We start from the raw sequence: 14,428 nt of genomic DNA on the forward strand, positions 1-14,428 counted from the left end.
AAATTCGGATTGGATACGATAGTTTCTTAGGATCGCAAATATCATGAATATGCTTACGAAAAAATCGTATTAGTCACGATAATATTGTATAGGCGATCCGAAAGTCATAAAATTTTCATACCGACCGATCATAAAATGCAGGAAAACCTTTCTGATTTGATCCTTCTGTGCATGATTTTGGAAGCCTCCCATAGGAATCAATGGCACTCTGCAGCTCCAACTCAAGGAATGTCACGATACCGAAGCTTGAATGAATCCGAAACTTTTGTACTCGGCGCGACAATACGATTTTTGCCGCACAAACTTTGTTGCAAAGTACGAAAAAGCCGCGCAAGGTATGAAAAAGTCGCCGAAAATACGCTCGGAGCGTTCATGGATTAGTAAATGTCTCCCTAAGACTCAAACTGTCATTATCCAATATCAGGATATTTTTTTCACTGGTTTTGGGAATAAAGTTTTTTCACAACTGAAAACAGTGCTATGGCAATACTTTTCTGCAGACCACTTTCTCGCATCTCCCACACACTATCAAAAATTTACCAGTTGGACAATTTTTTAATAAAAATATGCTCCGACTTTGATTATTTTTTTGTAAAGTCGAGCTTCGAGATTGTATGCTGGCCAGGGGAAAAGATTAACTGATGCCTTCATTAGTGCTTTAATAACTGAAGTCTAAATTCTTTAGAAAATCCCATGCCAATAATGAAAACTGGATGGGTTCCCCCACTAATGTCTCTGAGGAAGTGCGCTGTCACGAAACGCGTAAGACCTCAAGCTGTGTTTTTTAGATGTGCAAATAAAGGTTGATCGATTTTAATATCACCTGTTGCTTTTTTATGCTGACCTGGAGTGCACTGCCAATGTGTGAAGTTTTGCCCACTAATGTCCCTCTTGTAAAGACTGCAGGTTCCAAATCTGGGTCTCAGAAACCTCTGTGTATTTTTACCAATAGTCCCTAGTTCTTCTGTATAAATAGGACACTGAAAATACCTCTATTATTATTACTTAAATGCGCCTCCCAGGCCCGAATTTGTGGTGAGGTGGCATGCCACCCAGCCACACTTGAAATTTGCTCCCATAAGGAGCAGTGGGAAGAGGACACGCAGAAAACTTCAGCGCGTCCTGTCCCCAGTGCTCCATATGCGAGCTGCAAGGATGCGCCTGATCCTGATGGGGGAGGGGGGTGGAGAATGAGGGTGGGTTCTCAGTAACCATGAAAAAAATCTGGCACTGGCTCCCCTTTTGTTGCAGAAGTGACATCACACGCAGCCTGCATATAACTTCACTTTTGGTAGCCTGTGACATCACTTCTGTAGAAAGCAAGACATGTCGCGAACCCTCACCATCCACCCAGCTCTCCCAGCAGATTTCCTCGGCGGAGGCTGGGGGGATTTAAATTTAAAAAAGAAAAGTTGCCCTAAGCACAGGCCCTTGGGCGTCTTTTCAAAAAATACGCCCCTGTCTAAGTGGTTATCATGCAGGTACGAATAAAAAAACCTTTCCACCCACAATGACAATTAAGAATTACACAAAACAATCAACTACAATTAAAAAAATGTTATTTATTTGCTAATGTATATGAAATGTTAAAATCAAAATGTCAAGGATCAATCATACAAGAGCATATATCGCTTTGTTCCGATGTTAATATTAAATTTTTATCTGTCACAGGAATAGAGAGGGTAGGATGTTTATCAACTTTATTGAACAGGAAAGAAGTGATATTGATCTTTATGCAAAGTACTAGACAATCCTAGGGTCTAAACTCTCATACTGATGTATTTTGTTTTTGAAATACCCTTTGAAGACTCTTATTTTTTCTCTAAGTTGTATTTTTGAATTTCTTGTATATTCTCTATTTATTCTATTCTTCTATTCTCTCTTGTTTTTAATGCCCCTCCTGTTTGTACTTCATTGGCTAATGAATATCGGATAATTATTGGTGGGGTTAGGGAATATATTTTGTACACTGTATCTTGTTTATTCAGTCTATGATTAGGTGCCCAAATGCACAAAACGCTAAAAGGAAAACTTAACCCTAACAATTAATATGCCTACAAATGCCATATTTTATATACTGTACTAACTGCACCAGCCTAAAGTTTCAGCATCCCAATAGCAGCAATGTTCCAGGAGCTCCTCATCTTGGAAAGTGTCTGCAACACTCACATGCTCACTGTGCTCTAAGCAGCTGTTGAGAAGCTAAACTTAGGGGTCATCACAAATTAACAAGCAGAAAATGAGGTTGGCCTCTCATATAAGTTGATGCTGCAGCGCTGATGATTACATTTTGATGCTAACTGCACTGGTTTCAGAGCTGCCATCTATTAATTATCTGTATGTGCAGTGAATAAGCAGAAAAGAAGAGAAAGGAAGGAGAGCTACTGGGGGCAAAGATCTTCAATGCTAAAGGCCTGTGGTTGCACTGGGCTGGTACAGTAGCCCAAAACATAGGGGCTGATTTACTAACCCACGAATTCGAATCCGAATTGGAAAAATTCCGATTGGAAAACGAACATTTTGCGACTTTTTCGTATTTTTTGTGATTTTTTCGGCACCTTTACGACTTTTCAGAAATTATCGCGACTTTTTCGTTACCAATACGATTTGCGCAAAAAAACGCGAGTTTTTCGTAGCCATTCCGAAAGTTGCGATTTTTTCGTAGCGTTAAAACTTGCACGAAAAGTTGCGCTTTTTTCGTAGCGTTAAAACTTAAAAGGCGCAACGTTTTGCGCAAGTTTTAACACTACGAAAAAATCGCAACTTTTTGCGCAAGTTTTAACGCTACGAAAAAATCGCAACTTTCGGAATGGCTACGAAAAACTCGCGTTTTTCCACAAAAATCGTATTGGTAACGAAAAAGTCGCGATAATTTTCCGAAAAAATCGCAAAATACCGATCATTACGAAAAAAACGCAATTGGACGCATTCGGCCCATTCGTGAGTAAGTAAATGGGCCCCATAATGTACAACATTTCTGCCCTACTTCTTTAGTTAAGCATTAGGTCTCCTTTAAGGCTGTTATATCTTCTTTGCTTGAAATAAAGTCTGTCTTCATACATATTTATGGTATCATTAAAGGAAAGTCATTTTAGCATTTTACTGCTAATAGATTCACCACATTAGTACCACTGATGCTAAAGACAGCAGTTGTCATTTCCTGCTTGCAGCTAGCAGTTATAGCTCAGACTGCACATTCCTACGGGGGAGGGGAGTTCTTAGCATTCTTATGTGAGGGGGGAGCAAGAGAGGGGAGAGAGGAGACAAGAAATCCTGTGTTTCTTTTGATAGAGGACTCAGTGCAGCTTTTCTTAGTGCTTATGGCTGTATTTACATAGACCTTTCTGATAAAGCTTACTTAGTTTTTATCTTTCCTTCTCCTTTAAAGGGGACCTGTCATCGTAAGAAATAATTCCAAATTATTTTCTATCAGATTAGTCAAGCATAATAAACTTTACTTACACAATATAATTATTGTAATTAATTATTTAATTATTTAAATCCTGTTTCCTTCAGTCTTTACACAGTCTTTACACAACTACAGCAAGCAGCCAGGTGCTATTTTAGTAAGGAAAGCTTCGCTTCAACAACAAAATCTTGTTTATGTGCCAGAATGGGGGACCTGATGCCCATGCCCATGCACTGGCTACACAGTTAGATGGTGAGGAGGGAGGGGGAAAGTGATGAGGGTGGCAGTGACATCTACGAAGTGCTGAATGGAAAGTGAAAGTAATTGTCTGCCCCACCTCTATGCCTAATACAATATATGATTTACAGCTGGAATTTTTAAATGCCTTTATAATGGGTTTGGATGTGTTAATAAAAAAAGGAATTTGGATTTTATGTTTCATTTTAACAGGACTTTTATTATACAGCTTTTTATGTTTGGGTGACAGGTCCCCTTTAATAAAAATGAAATATTCAGTTAATAATAACTGAAATATTTGGGAAGACTGAGATATTTTGCAAAACAATTTCTAGCTTCCACAAAAAAATGACTAGGAGCGAAGAAATTTAAGATGGAGTGGTACCAGTAGTATACGGCAATCCAATGTACTGCCAGTGCCACTGGATTTTTAAACCAACACTCTCTTCAGAAAGAAGGAAATATTACCAAAGGAAGTACATTTAGGTTCATTTTTCCAAGAAGATATTATTAAAACATAGCATTAAATGTATGGGCTGTTGAGGCAAGCTTTCACCTCTTGCTTAATTACAACCCTTAGAATTCGCTTAGTGTTATTTGCATGTTTTGTGGGAGTTGAAGTTTATCAGTAACACGTCTGAAATTCCTGCTGTAATAATTCCAACATAGCAAATAGGTTTCCTCTCATGTTCCTGAAAATCCACTTCTTTATCACAGTAAAGAAAGAGAAGTTATTAGAAGTCTTAAGGCCTCAAAAGGCATACCCAAGATCCAGTTTATCATATGGGGTTGGTTATCAGCTCTGATGACTTTTATACAATGATGGTATTGGGCCTGGTACTGTAGTCAAAACTTGATTTTGAAAAACAAATATTTTAATTCTCTCAAATACCCAAAGGAAAATGAGAAGGATACTGACATACTGAATCCATGCATATTTTAGCATTTCCCAGAATCCAGGCACATATGTGGATAATGTTAAGGAATCTTCAAAAGGGACATGTGGCACTAATATTGAAAACAGTAAACAAAATCCCAGGAAATAGAAATCAGAAATAGCCCAAGCACCGGATATAAAAGTAATAGTTTTCTTAATACTTGTAGGCATATGAAATACTCTAGAAGCTGTGCATATGCACAAAGAATTATACTTTTCAAACTTGTACAAGAGTTAAAGGATATGATATTGATTCCACGGGATACCGGATAACAGCTTTTATTACAAATGGATCAGAAGCAGCTCTCCCAACAATCCACAGGGGGTTTGGGGCATTCAGAACTGTGGTCACTGCAACCAGATAACATTAAAAAGTTAACAAACACAAAAAGATGCCTAATACTTTAAGGTAAATAATAACAACTATAATAATGCATAAAATATAAAAATATCTCACAAATCTCTCACAAAACAAACAAATCTGTTGCCAAAAATGATGTTGCCGAAATTTATGTCTATTCTGTATACATACACACAAACACTACAAATATAATGAATATATATATATATATTTTTTTTTATTATTATAACGTTTAATTATGTTTCACATTTGACATACAGCCCCTTTTCTACCCTTTTGTGTTCAAAGCCTCAGGGTTACAACTGTCCTTGTCCACCATACTCTAAGCACTGACCATTTAGCATTGGCTCCCATAATACAGAGCAGTTTAAGATTTCCCGTTAGGCTTGCAAACTCTTCCATTTAAACCAGCACACATATTTATTATCTTACAGTGAATGGTTCGTCAGCAGCTAAGAACAGTTAATGTGCCATTCAGCATGGTAGGGGTCATTTACAACTGCTAGTACAGCAGCAATGCCGCTAATTTCCTTGCAGTAAGTTGCATGAGAAAATTGGGTAAGAAGGTACTTGCTTAGAAAGGTACTTTTTGCACTTCCATATGTTGCTTGGCACTGCTCAATTCTTCCTGCCCAAATCAATTGGCACAGACAGTTATGCCAAAATAGGTGGCACATGTCACTCACACATGCCAAACATTATGGAATATAAATTGTGTGTGGGTGATGTGTTCAACAGTGTTTATGTTCATCTAAAATCTGATCAGTATATACCCTAGTGCTTTTAATGTCCAGTGGATTGGGCAACTTCATAAAAATGTATAGCTATAGATTTTAATATATTTCACATACATTCATTCTCCCAAAAGGCCACACATATACAGTAGTGCATTGTCCATCAAGGAGCAAATAAACTACTAGACAGGGCAAGAGGGATACGTGCTCTAAGCTACTAGTATTAAACATATGAAATCTATTATTTTTAATGCTTAACTTCTGAGATTATCTAGATAAAAGGTCTTTTAATAAAATTAAGCACCATGCTTTAAGAAAGGAATGAGAGAGACATTTATGCTAGCTTATTTAACATCAATTACTAGCAACTGTCATAATTTTAGAGAGAAAAAGTAAATACGTTACAAAAAGTCAAAATATTTCTGAGCCTTTTGGGTAAACGGTTACCAGCTAACAGATCCCATACCTGTACCAGCTCCATGTATAATATGACAAGGAGTGTCTTTTGTGTGCAGCACAGACACTCCTGTTAAACTGGCCATACACAGGCAAACTTCAGCTGGCGATACTACATTCTAATGTCCCTATCACATAAACAAACACTATGGCCATCTTATCAAGAACATACAAACTCCTTAAGTGGTTGATCGCAGTCCATCCATATTATAAAGACAAGAATTACTGTTTGTCTTGCTCAACTTTTTCCACATTACCGTTTCTTTCCTGGTAAGACGATATTATGTTTGTGAGTGCATAGGTACTTGCAAAAGGGCTGCTTCGGTTTATCACAGACACCTGCCATATAATTGGAAACATCAGTTTATGTTAGTGCTATGAATTTAATATTTCTACCTATGTTGTTATACAGAAGATGACCAATTTATTTGTTTGTTCGCTGCTATAAGTTACGAGGACTCATTTACTAATTACAGAGTGCACAGTTTTATTTGCCCACAATTCACCTTGCTGCTGCTTTCTTTACCTAGTTCTGTCACGTCCACATTTTTGCACCCCTGCACCTGACAGAGTATTGCAAAGAATGGCACATATGCAGCCCATTGCTGTCCATAAGAGCACCCCTAACTTTTGTGTCTTTTGTGAGGTGTAAAAAGGCATGTCTGTTTATATGCATCATATATGCAATATGCATCAGCAGCCCTGTACTGACAGCTTAAGGGTATACTCTGCACTGTGTACGGAACTGGTTCAAGTGCTAACTAAATGGCTTTCCAAGGGGTGCAATTTTGGACCCTTTATTAAAGTAGCACTTGTATCTGATCTACAGTATATGAGCCCTATATTGTTACAAGACAATATGCATATAACAAATGTTAGGGAAACACAAAGCTTACGTTGTATGTTGTGTCCAAACCCCTGTGATTCAGAGGCTGCCTTTGTTGTAGTTTCAAATCCCCATTCATATAAAGCTGAGATCCAGGAATTGGAGAGGAGTACTGGATTAAGGCCATGCTCTGCATGATAAATGTTGACATCTTCTGAAAAAGAAACACAATTTCTGAAATACTGCAGCGGACCTGGGACCCATGACCAGATAACAATATTTTGGTTACCCCTTCACCATGTGCAAAACTCCTGATTTCTACCACTATTCTATCCATATACACCTGACAATGGGAGCTCAAGGTGATTATTGATCATTAGTTAGCCCCTTTTGTCCTGCAGCTATGGGTTTTTCTTCCCTACTGTTACATCACTGCAGAAATGAACAGTACATGAACATTAGAGTATAGTAACATAATCTCATCCCACCCCATTTCCAGAACCCAGTGTGTGCTGACTTAAAGGAGAAGGAAAAGTCACTTGGGGGTGCCAAAATGTTAGGCACCCCAAGTGACTTGAATCGCTTACCTTCTACCCCGGGCTGGTGCCCCTGTATGGAGAGAACAGCACCAGCCCGGGGTAGCAGCGATCGCTTCCTCCTTCGCTGCGCGCGCGTGCGTGCGCAGTAGAGTGAAAAGCCGAACTTTAACAGAGACGCCGGCTTTTTCACTCTACTGCGCATGCGCCGGACTCGGAGTCGCAGCGAAACGAAGGTGGAAGGAGGAAGTGCATCGCCCCAGGTGCCCTGGGCTGGTGCGGTTTTCTCCTAATAGGGGCACCAGCCCGGGGTACGAGGTAAGCGATTCAAGTCACTTGGGGGTGCTTAACATTTTATCCCCCCCAAGTGACTTAGCCTTTCCTTCCCCTTTATGTAACTATGTCTGATAGGTGAAATTTTAATTTCGGACCACTGTAATCTTTCTTGTTAAAGAGCATATACGAATCCACTATTTGTCCAGATATCAACATATATTTCAGCCTAAAAGTATTACTTTGCCTTCATCTGTCCACAAAACATTCTTCCAGTATCCTCCTAGTTTGTCCACATGATTTTTAACTGTAGAGGGTCAGCAATATTTTTGGGGGAGAGCAGTGGCTTTCCCTTGCTACCTGCCATACACACCATTGCTGTTCAGTGTTCTCCTGATGGTGGACTCATGAACATCAACATTCGCCAATGTGAGACAGGCCTTTAGTTCCTTAGAAGTTACTCTGGGTTCCTTTGTAACCTCTCGGGCTATTAAACACCTTGCAGTTGAAAATATCTTTGATAGTCAATCATTTCTGGGTACAACCACCACAAATGTGTTGTAAGTGTGATCAGGCTTTGCTGGATCCCCGTTTTTTAAAAACAGGGTCTGTCACTCACACCTGATTGTCATCCCATTGACTGAAAACACCAGACTCTGCTTCACCTTCAAATTATATGATACTCCTAAGGATTCACTTACTTTTGCCACATACAGATATTATTGGATAATACATGACATGCCCAACTATAATAATTTTTGTTTCATTTGTTTAACTAGGTTTTCTTCATCTGCTTGAAAATCAGATGATGTTTTAGGTTACATTCATATAAAAATATAGCAAATGTTAAAGGGTTCACAAACTTTCAAGCACCACTGTGCATATACTCTTCTGTACTCACACTGAGCTGGTAGGAGAATGTCAGAATGAGCTGCACACCATAAATATTATCAGTGGGTTGCAGAGGAAGCTCCAGCTGGAAGTTCAATAAATCCATTTTACCATCTTGATTTCTGTCTTCCTCTCTTGCCTGTAAATAAACACCATAATGTAAGCAATAACAATGCCTTGCTAAGCTACTGAAACCTCTAAATAATTCTCCTGCTTAACTAAAATTACAGAACAACAAATCCTAAACTCAAATTTTGTTTTATGAGAAACATATGTATGAAACAGTGAACTCTAACTTTCATACATTGATAAATATGTTAAAAAAAAAACTTAAAGAAAAAAATTGAAATATTCTGTTTACTCAAGTATTCATTAAAGGTGATTTCTTTTTTTTTTTTCCTTTTACTGGGAAAAGGATGGTTGCAACTGTAGAATGCAGTTGGCCTTACAGAAACATGAAGCACAATCCCTCCCATATCAGATGTTCTATGTAATATGTAAGCACAACGTAATGATGCATGAGACACCACTAAGGAATGAGCCATTGTAGCTAGTTAATAATTGATTATCAAACCAACAACATAAACAAGGGCCTTTTATATATAAGGAATAGAAGCTGAAACTGTACAAAGGTGCCTATACGAATGCTATAAAAACATATGTCAGAAGTGCATTTATGCAATAATGTGACATCATTATTATGCACATCATCCATGACACTTACCATATCAGTACATAGGAACAGAAAATATTACAAAAAAGATTATCATGCATCTGGATAGTCCCACAAAGTTTTAAATCTTTCTGATATTGATTTTCCTTTCCCTAAAGCCTGAAGCATTACAGATTCACATTGGTCCTTGTGCTGCTGAGGGTCTTAGGGTGTGTGGATAAATATAGGTGCTATGCAGATGTACATAATGTTTTATATGTTAATTAAATCTAATTTTGGACCAAATGTTGTTTTTTTTTTAACTTGGACAATTAGTATTCCAAGTTAAATCAGACAGACAAATTTACTGCCAACTGTTTATGGGTATCTACTTGTCAATTTAGTGGTAATCACCTATAAAAACACCCACATTGCTGGGCTCAATACTTATTAATGCATGATGTATATACAGGTAAGGGACCTATTATCCAAAATGCTCGGGACCTGGGGTTTTCCGGATCTTTCCATAGTTTGGATCTCCATAACTTAAGTCTGCTAAAAATCCTTTAAATATTGAATAAACCCAATAGGATTGTTTTACCTCCAATAAGGCTTAATTACAGAGAAAAAGGAAATCATTTTTAAAAATTAGAATTATTTGCTTATAATGGAGTCTATGGGAGGTGACCTTTACATAATTTTGAACTTTCTGGATAAGGGGATCCCATATCTGTACTGCACAGCCAATGCAATGTATTCCACATGCATGTGCAGAAACCATTGAAGTCTGCAGCATGCAAGTGAACTGAATACCAATTAGGCATTCCTTTGGCGAGCTACTGTTTCTGGCACCAAAGCTAAAGTTAATAAATAACTGGGGTTTTTATAATCAGACCCAAAATATGACAAATTGTTTAGTGTCCAGTCATTATTTTTAGAAAGAAGGGAAACCTCGTGTTCAAGGTAGATAATTCTAAATAGAACCTGTAGCAGCAGATTTATTAATGTGTGACATTAGAGCACACTACTGACTGGGGTTTTCCCTAAATGTTTTGCTGCCAGGAGGGATGGGCAGGAAAAGAAAATCTTGGTAAGTATGAATTTATTATCTCTTTTATCAGTGACCTGTGGGACATATAGAGACATATTTCCTGAACATCATCTGGCAGCATAACATTTGGGTTTTTCCCTAAATGTTACGCTACGAAGAGGGATGGCCAGGAAAAGAAAATCTTGATAAGTATAAATTGATTTTCTCTTTTATCAATGGGTGAGTTCATTTGATAAATACGTTTCTAAAAATCCCATAGTAAATCAATCAGGGTTCATCATAACAAACGTAAATCTACTATTCATAATTGTTCTCCTTGAACAGCTACTAACAGTGCAGTAGGTGAAAAACAAACCTTTTTTATATCAGCTTGGTACTTTTAAATAGTATCAGCTTGGTACTTTTAAATAGTACACCAAAAATAATTAATACTGTAGTTGCTGCCATTTCTCTGATTCTGTTGAGAAATGTATCATTTAGTGTAGCAAATGTAAAACACCAGGTAATTTAAAAAAATTATATTTCTGGCATACTATTTAAAAACAACTAAACTGAAAAAAAATGTTTGGAAATGAACTGCCCCCTGTGATCAGAGAATAAGACTTACGGATATATGGGGCAATCTAAGTTTGTCTCCTACTAAGTTATTAAATCCCGGATATGTGCTCCAAGCCAGATAATTTCCAGTGGTGCTACTCAAAGCAATTAACAAGACATCGTATTGGAAGCGGACATTGGGCTGTTCTTCATAGGTACTTGTTTTTAACCAGAACCCTGTAAAGACATATGGTGAAATTAAAAGAAATATAAAGTACAGTGCCTGCATGGAAATGTTTCTGCAAGAAATCAAAGTCTTACCATAGCTGCGAAATGCAACCAGTAAGGGAGGGATGTAGGTGAGTAACAGGACTATAAGTAAAAACAGCGTGGCTTTGGAACAGATGCTGGATCTGTATCTAAGGAGTGCTGGGTGAGAGTAAACTTCATACAGAGCCATGGCTTGGGCTTGCTAAGAACTCACTAAAGTGAAAAATAAGCTCACAAACGTTATGCCGCTTTAAAATAAAATTTGTGTTCCCTTTACACTTCTGTAAGTTTCTGTAGTTCTCCGATGCAACAGGTATTTTCGTCTTCTCATGTCCCGTTCAGCGATAGATATAAACAAGAGCTGCCGAGCAGAAAGAACTATGGCTGATTCTGTATGTGCATTTTGGTCTTTCTATAATGCCCAGCTAAACTCTCCTGTTTCAGCGCACCCACCAGCAGCAACCAGAGACACAAACTCCCGGACAGACTCCCGCCTTCCCTTTCTAATACTAAGGCAGAACCGCACTAGAACTGAAGGAACATTCGCGCCCACCAAGGCTTCTGTCTCCATAAGCAATGTAGCTATGGCAACAGACGCCAGCGCCCGGAAGCATTTCGGAGACACCGGAAGTGACTGGTAGCTCTTTCGTGATATGGAAAAGTGTCTACGTATTGTGTGTGATAATTGTTCCTTTATTGGATATCACGATTTCCGTTTAAACTGGCAGCAAACTCAATTGTTAAACCTATATATGAGATCCAAGCAGGGAGAATGTAATAAATGACAGAATGTCTTCAGTAACTATCAGATATTTGTTTTCAAACATCTTATGAGTTAAGGCTACCTGGTGGCTGGCACTTTGAAGAGCAATCCTGCAACATGCATTTATTAGAAAATGCACCCGGTTATCAGGTGATCTGGTAATCATGTGTAAAGGTGGCCATACACATGCCGATTTTAGCTCCCTTTGACCATTCAGCAGCTTATCGGCAAGTGTAGGGGCACCAACGACGGGCTAGCCCGACCGACATTAAAGGTGGCCATACACGTGGCGATCTGATGATGTTTCGTACGACCATCGGTCGCACGAAACATCGTAAGATCCGCCACACACCATTCAGGGCTGAATCGGCAGGTAAGGAGGTAGAAACAATAGGATTTCTACCTCCTTCTGCCGATTCAGCTCTGAAAGGAGAATTTTGGTCAGGCGCCTTCTATGGCGCCCGATCAAAATTTTCAAACTGGTCCGATCGGCGAGTCGTCCAATATCAGCGGTCGACATCGGTCGACTCGCCGACATGCCATACATGCACCGATTATCGGACGAAACAAGGTTTCGTACGATAATATCAGTGCGTGTATGGCCACCTTTAGCCTGAAATCTCCCAGATATTGGTCGGGCAGGTTAAAAATTTAGTCGGAATTGATGCAGTCCCCGAACTGACTGCGCCCATTACCGTCATTCGATCTTTTCGCCCCAGAGCCAAACGACCGAATTAGCCTAAATTCGCCCGATATCGCCCACCCGTAGATGGGGTAATCGGGAAAAGATCCGCTCGCTTGGCAACCTCGCCAAGTGAATGGGTCTTAACGTGTATGGGCACCTTAAGTTGCATGTATTAAAATGCTGTAAAGAAAGCACTTGCATGTAATCCAACCATGCCAGAAAACCTTTTGTGCCTGTAACTGCAACATTCTGCAGCGATTTCTGGTGGCCCCAAGGATATTGGAATTGTGGAAACAAAAGTGATGATTTGTGGGAAAAAACATGGCAGCTGCTGAAAAAAATCTATGTTCGAATGTTGTCATATAATATATAGCCACATCCTACAACTGTGTTACAGTAAAACTTTTATGGCTAGGTAGGCCAAAGGGGTGAAAATATATATATATTTTTTTACACTTTACAGCAGGGGTCCTCAAACTTTTTAGACAGGGGGCCAGTTTGGTCTCTCAGACTGTTGGGGGGCCAGACTATAGTCCTCAAACTAGCCCCACCTTCCCCCGTGTCCTCAAACTACAGCCCACTCTTGCTGCCTGCTCCTCGCTCCCTGTTGCGGGGTCAAACTATGGTCCGCTCCTGCGTCCTCCCACTCCCTGCTCCCCCAACTCCCTGCTCTGTCCTCTCTCTCCCAGCTCCCCCGCTCCCCACTGTGTCCTCCTGGTCCCTGCTCCTCCGCTGCATCCTCACCCCTGGCAGCAGGGTAAATTACCTTGGGGGGTCCAGATCCGGGCTGCGGGCCGTAGTTTGAGGATCCCTGCTTTTTATACAAAAGACACACAAATGTAAAAAAATGTACAATTGCCTGAATGTTATTTTTTTTACTCCTTTCTACTCCAAAATTAATGTTTTTAAACATTAATATAAGTTATAGTGTTCTCGAACCACAGTTTTGTTCACCTTAAAAGTGAACAGAATTGCCATGGAAAAAAACCTAAAGAAAACTAGTTTATATAGTAACAGCACTAAATTGGGCTGAGGCAAAATTATTAGGTAAGGAATATTTTGGCATAAACACAAGGCAGTTTATTGTACATAGAGTTAATTATAGAAAATTATGCATAAACCAAAACAGGCTCTCCCCACTTATGCACTAAAATTATTCATTTTTTAAAGTGTACTTCCTTCCATGTTTACCAGGGTCAAATCCTCATACTATAAAACATGTGTGCTATAAAGCATGCAGCTCTTTAAATTTTCTGCTTCTTTACATTGAGGACTGCTTTATTATTTTTTAAAGTGTACTTCCTTCCATGTTTACCAGTGTCAAATCCTCATACTCATACTATAAAACATGTGTGCTATAAAGCATGCAGCTCTTTGATTTTCTGCTTCTTTACATTGAGGACTGCTTTATTATTTGACCTTGGGCAACATTTCTGTTTTTTCCCTTCTTAGATATAAACAAAACATGATCATCGGATTAGTGCATGTCCTGTGCACAGCCCTCTTCAGATCACCCCACAGATTTTCAATCGGATTCAGGTCTGGGCTTTGGCTGGGCCATTCCAAAACTTTAATTTTCTTCCGGTGAAGCCATTCCTTTGTTGATTTGGATGTATGCTTTGGGTCGTTGTCATGCTGAAAGATGAATGAGTATGGCACACACAGGAAGTATTCTGCCTCCCCTATGCTCCCTGTGTATGTCATACTCTGTTTGCCTTATACTGCCTGTGTGTCCCATACTGTGCCTGCCCTATGCTGTCTGTGTGTGCCATACTCTGCCTGCCCTATGCTGCCTGTGGGAGGTGAACCA

General features: G+C 39.2%; 1 protein-coding gene across 2 annotated transcripts; it reads right to left on the reverse strand.

Annotated features, from left to right (window-relative positions):
• Positions 1-3,846: 3,846 nt before the first annotated feature.
• Positions 3,847-11,819, reverse strand: tmem231 (transmembrane protein 231). Of its 2 annotated transcripts, none has more exons than XM_012960599.3 (7): positions 11,222-11,819; positions 10,971-11,137; positions 8,671-8,799; positions 7,031-7,171; positions 6,392-6,473; positions 4,829-4,934; positions 3,847-4,614 (listed from the first exon to the last, which is right to left on the reverse strand). In XM_012960599.3, the coding sequence occupies exons 1-7, from the start codon at positions 11,358-11,360 to the stop codon at positions 4,443-4,445; spliced, it is 936 nt and encodes a 311-aa protein (XP_012816053.2). In that variant the 5' UTR covers positions 11,361-11,819; the 3' UTR covers positions 3,847-4,442.
• Positions 11,820-14,428: the final 2,609 nt, after the last annotated feature.

This window comes from Xenopus tropicalis, chromosome 4, assembly GCF_000004195.4.
Source record: "Xenopus tropicalis strain Nigerian chromosome 4, UCB_Xtro_10.0, whole genome shotgun sequence".
In the NCBI taxonomy this organism is placed as follows: Eukaryota; Metazoa; Chordata; class Amphibia; order Anura; family Pipidae; genus Xenopus; species Xenopus tropicalis.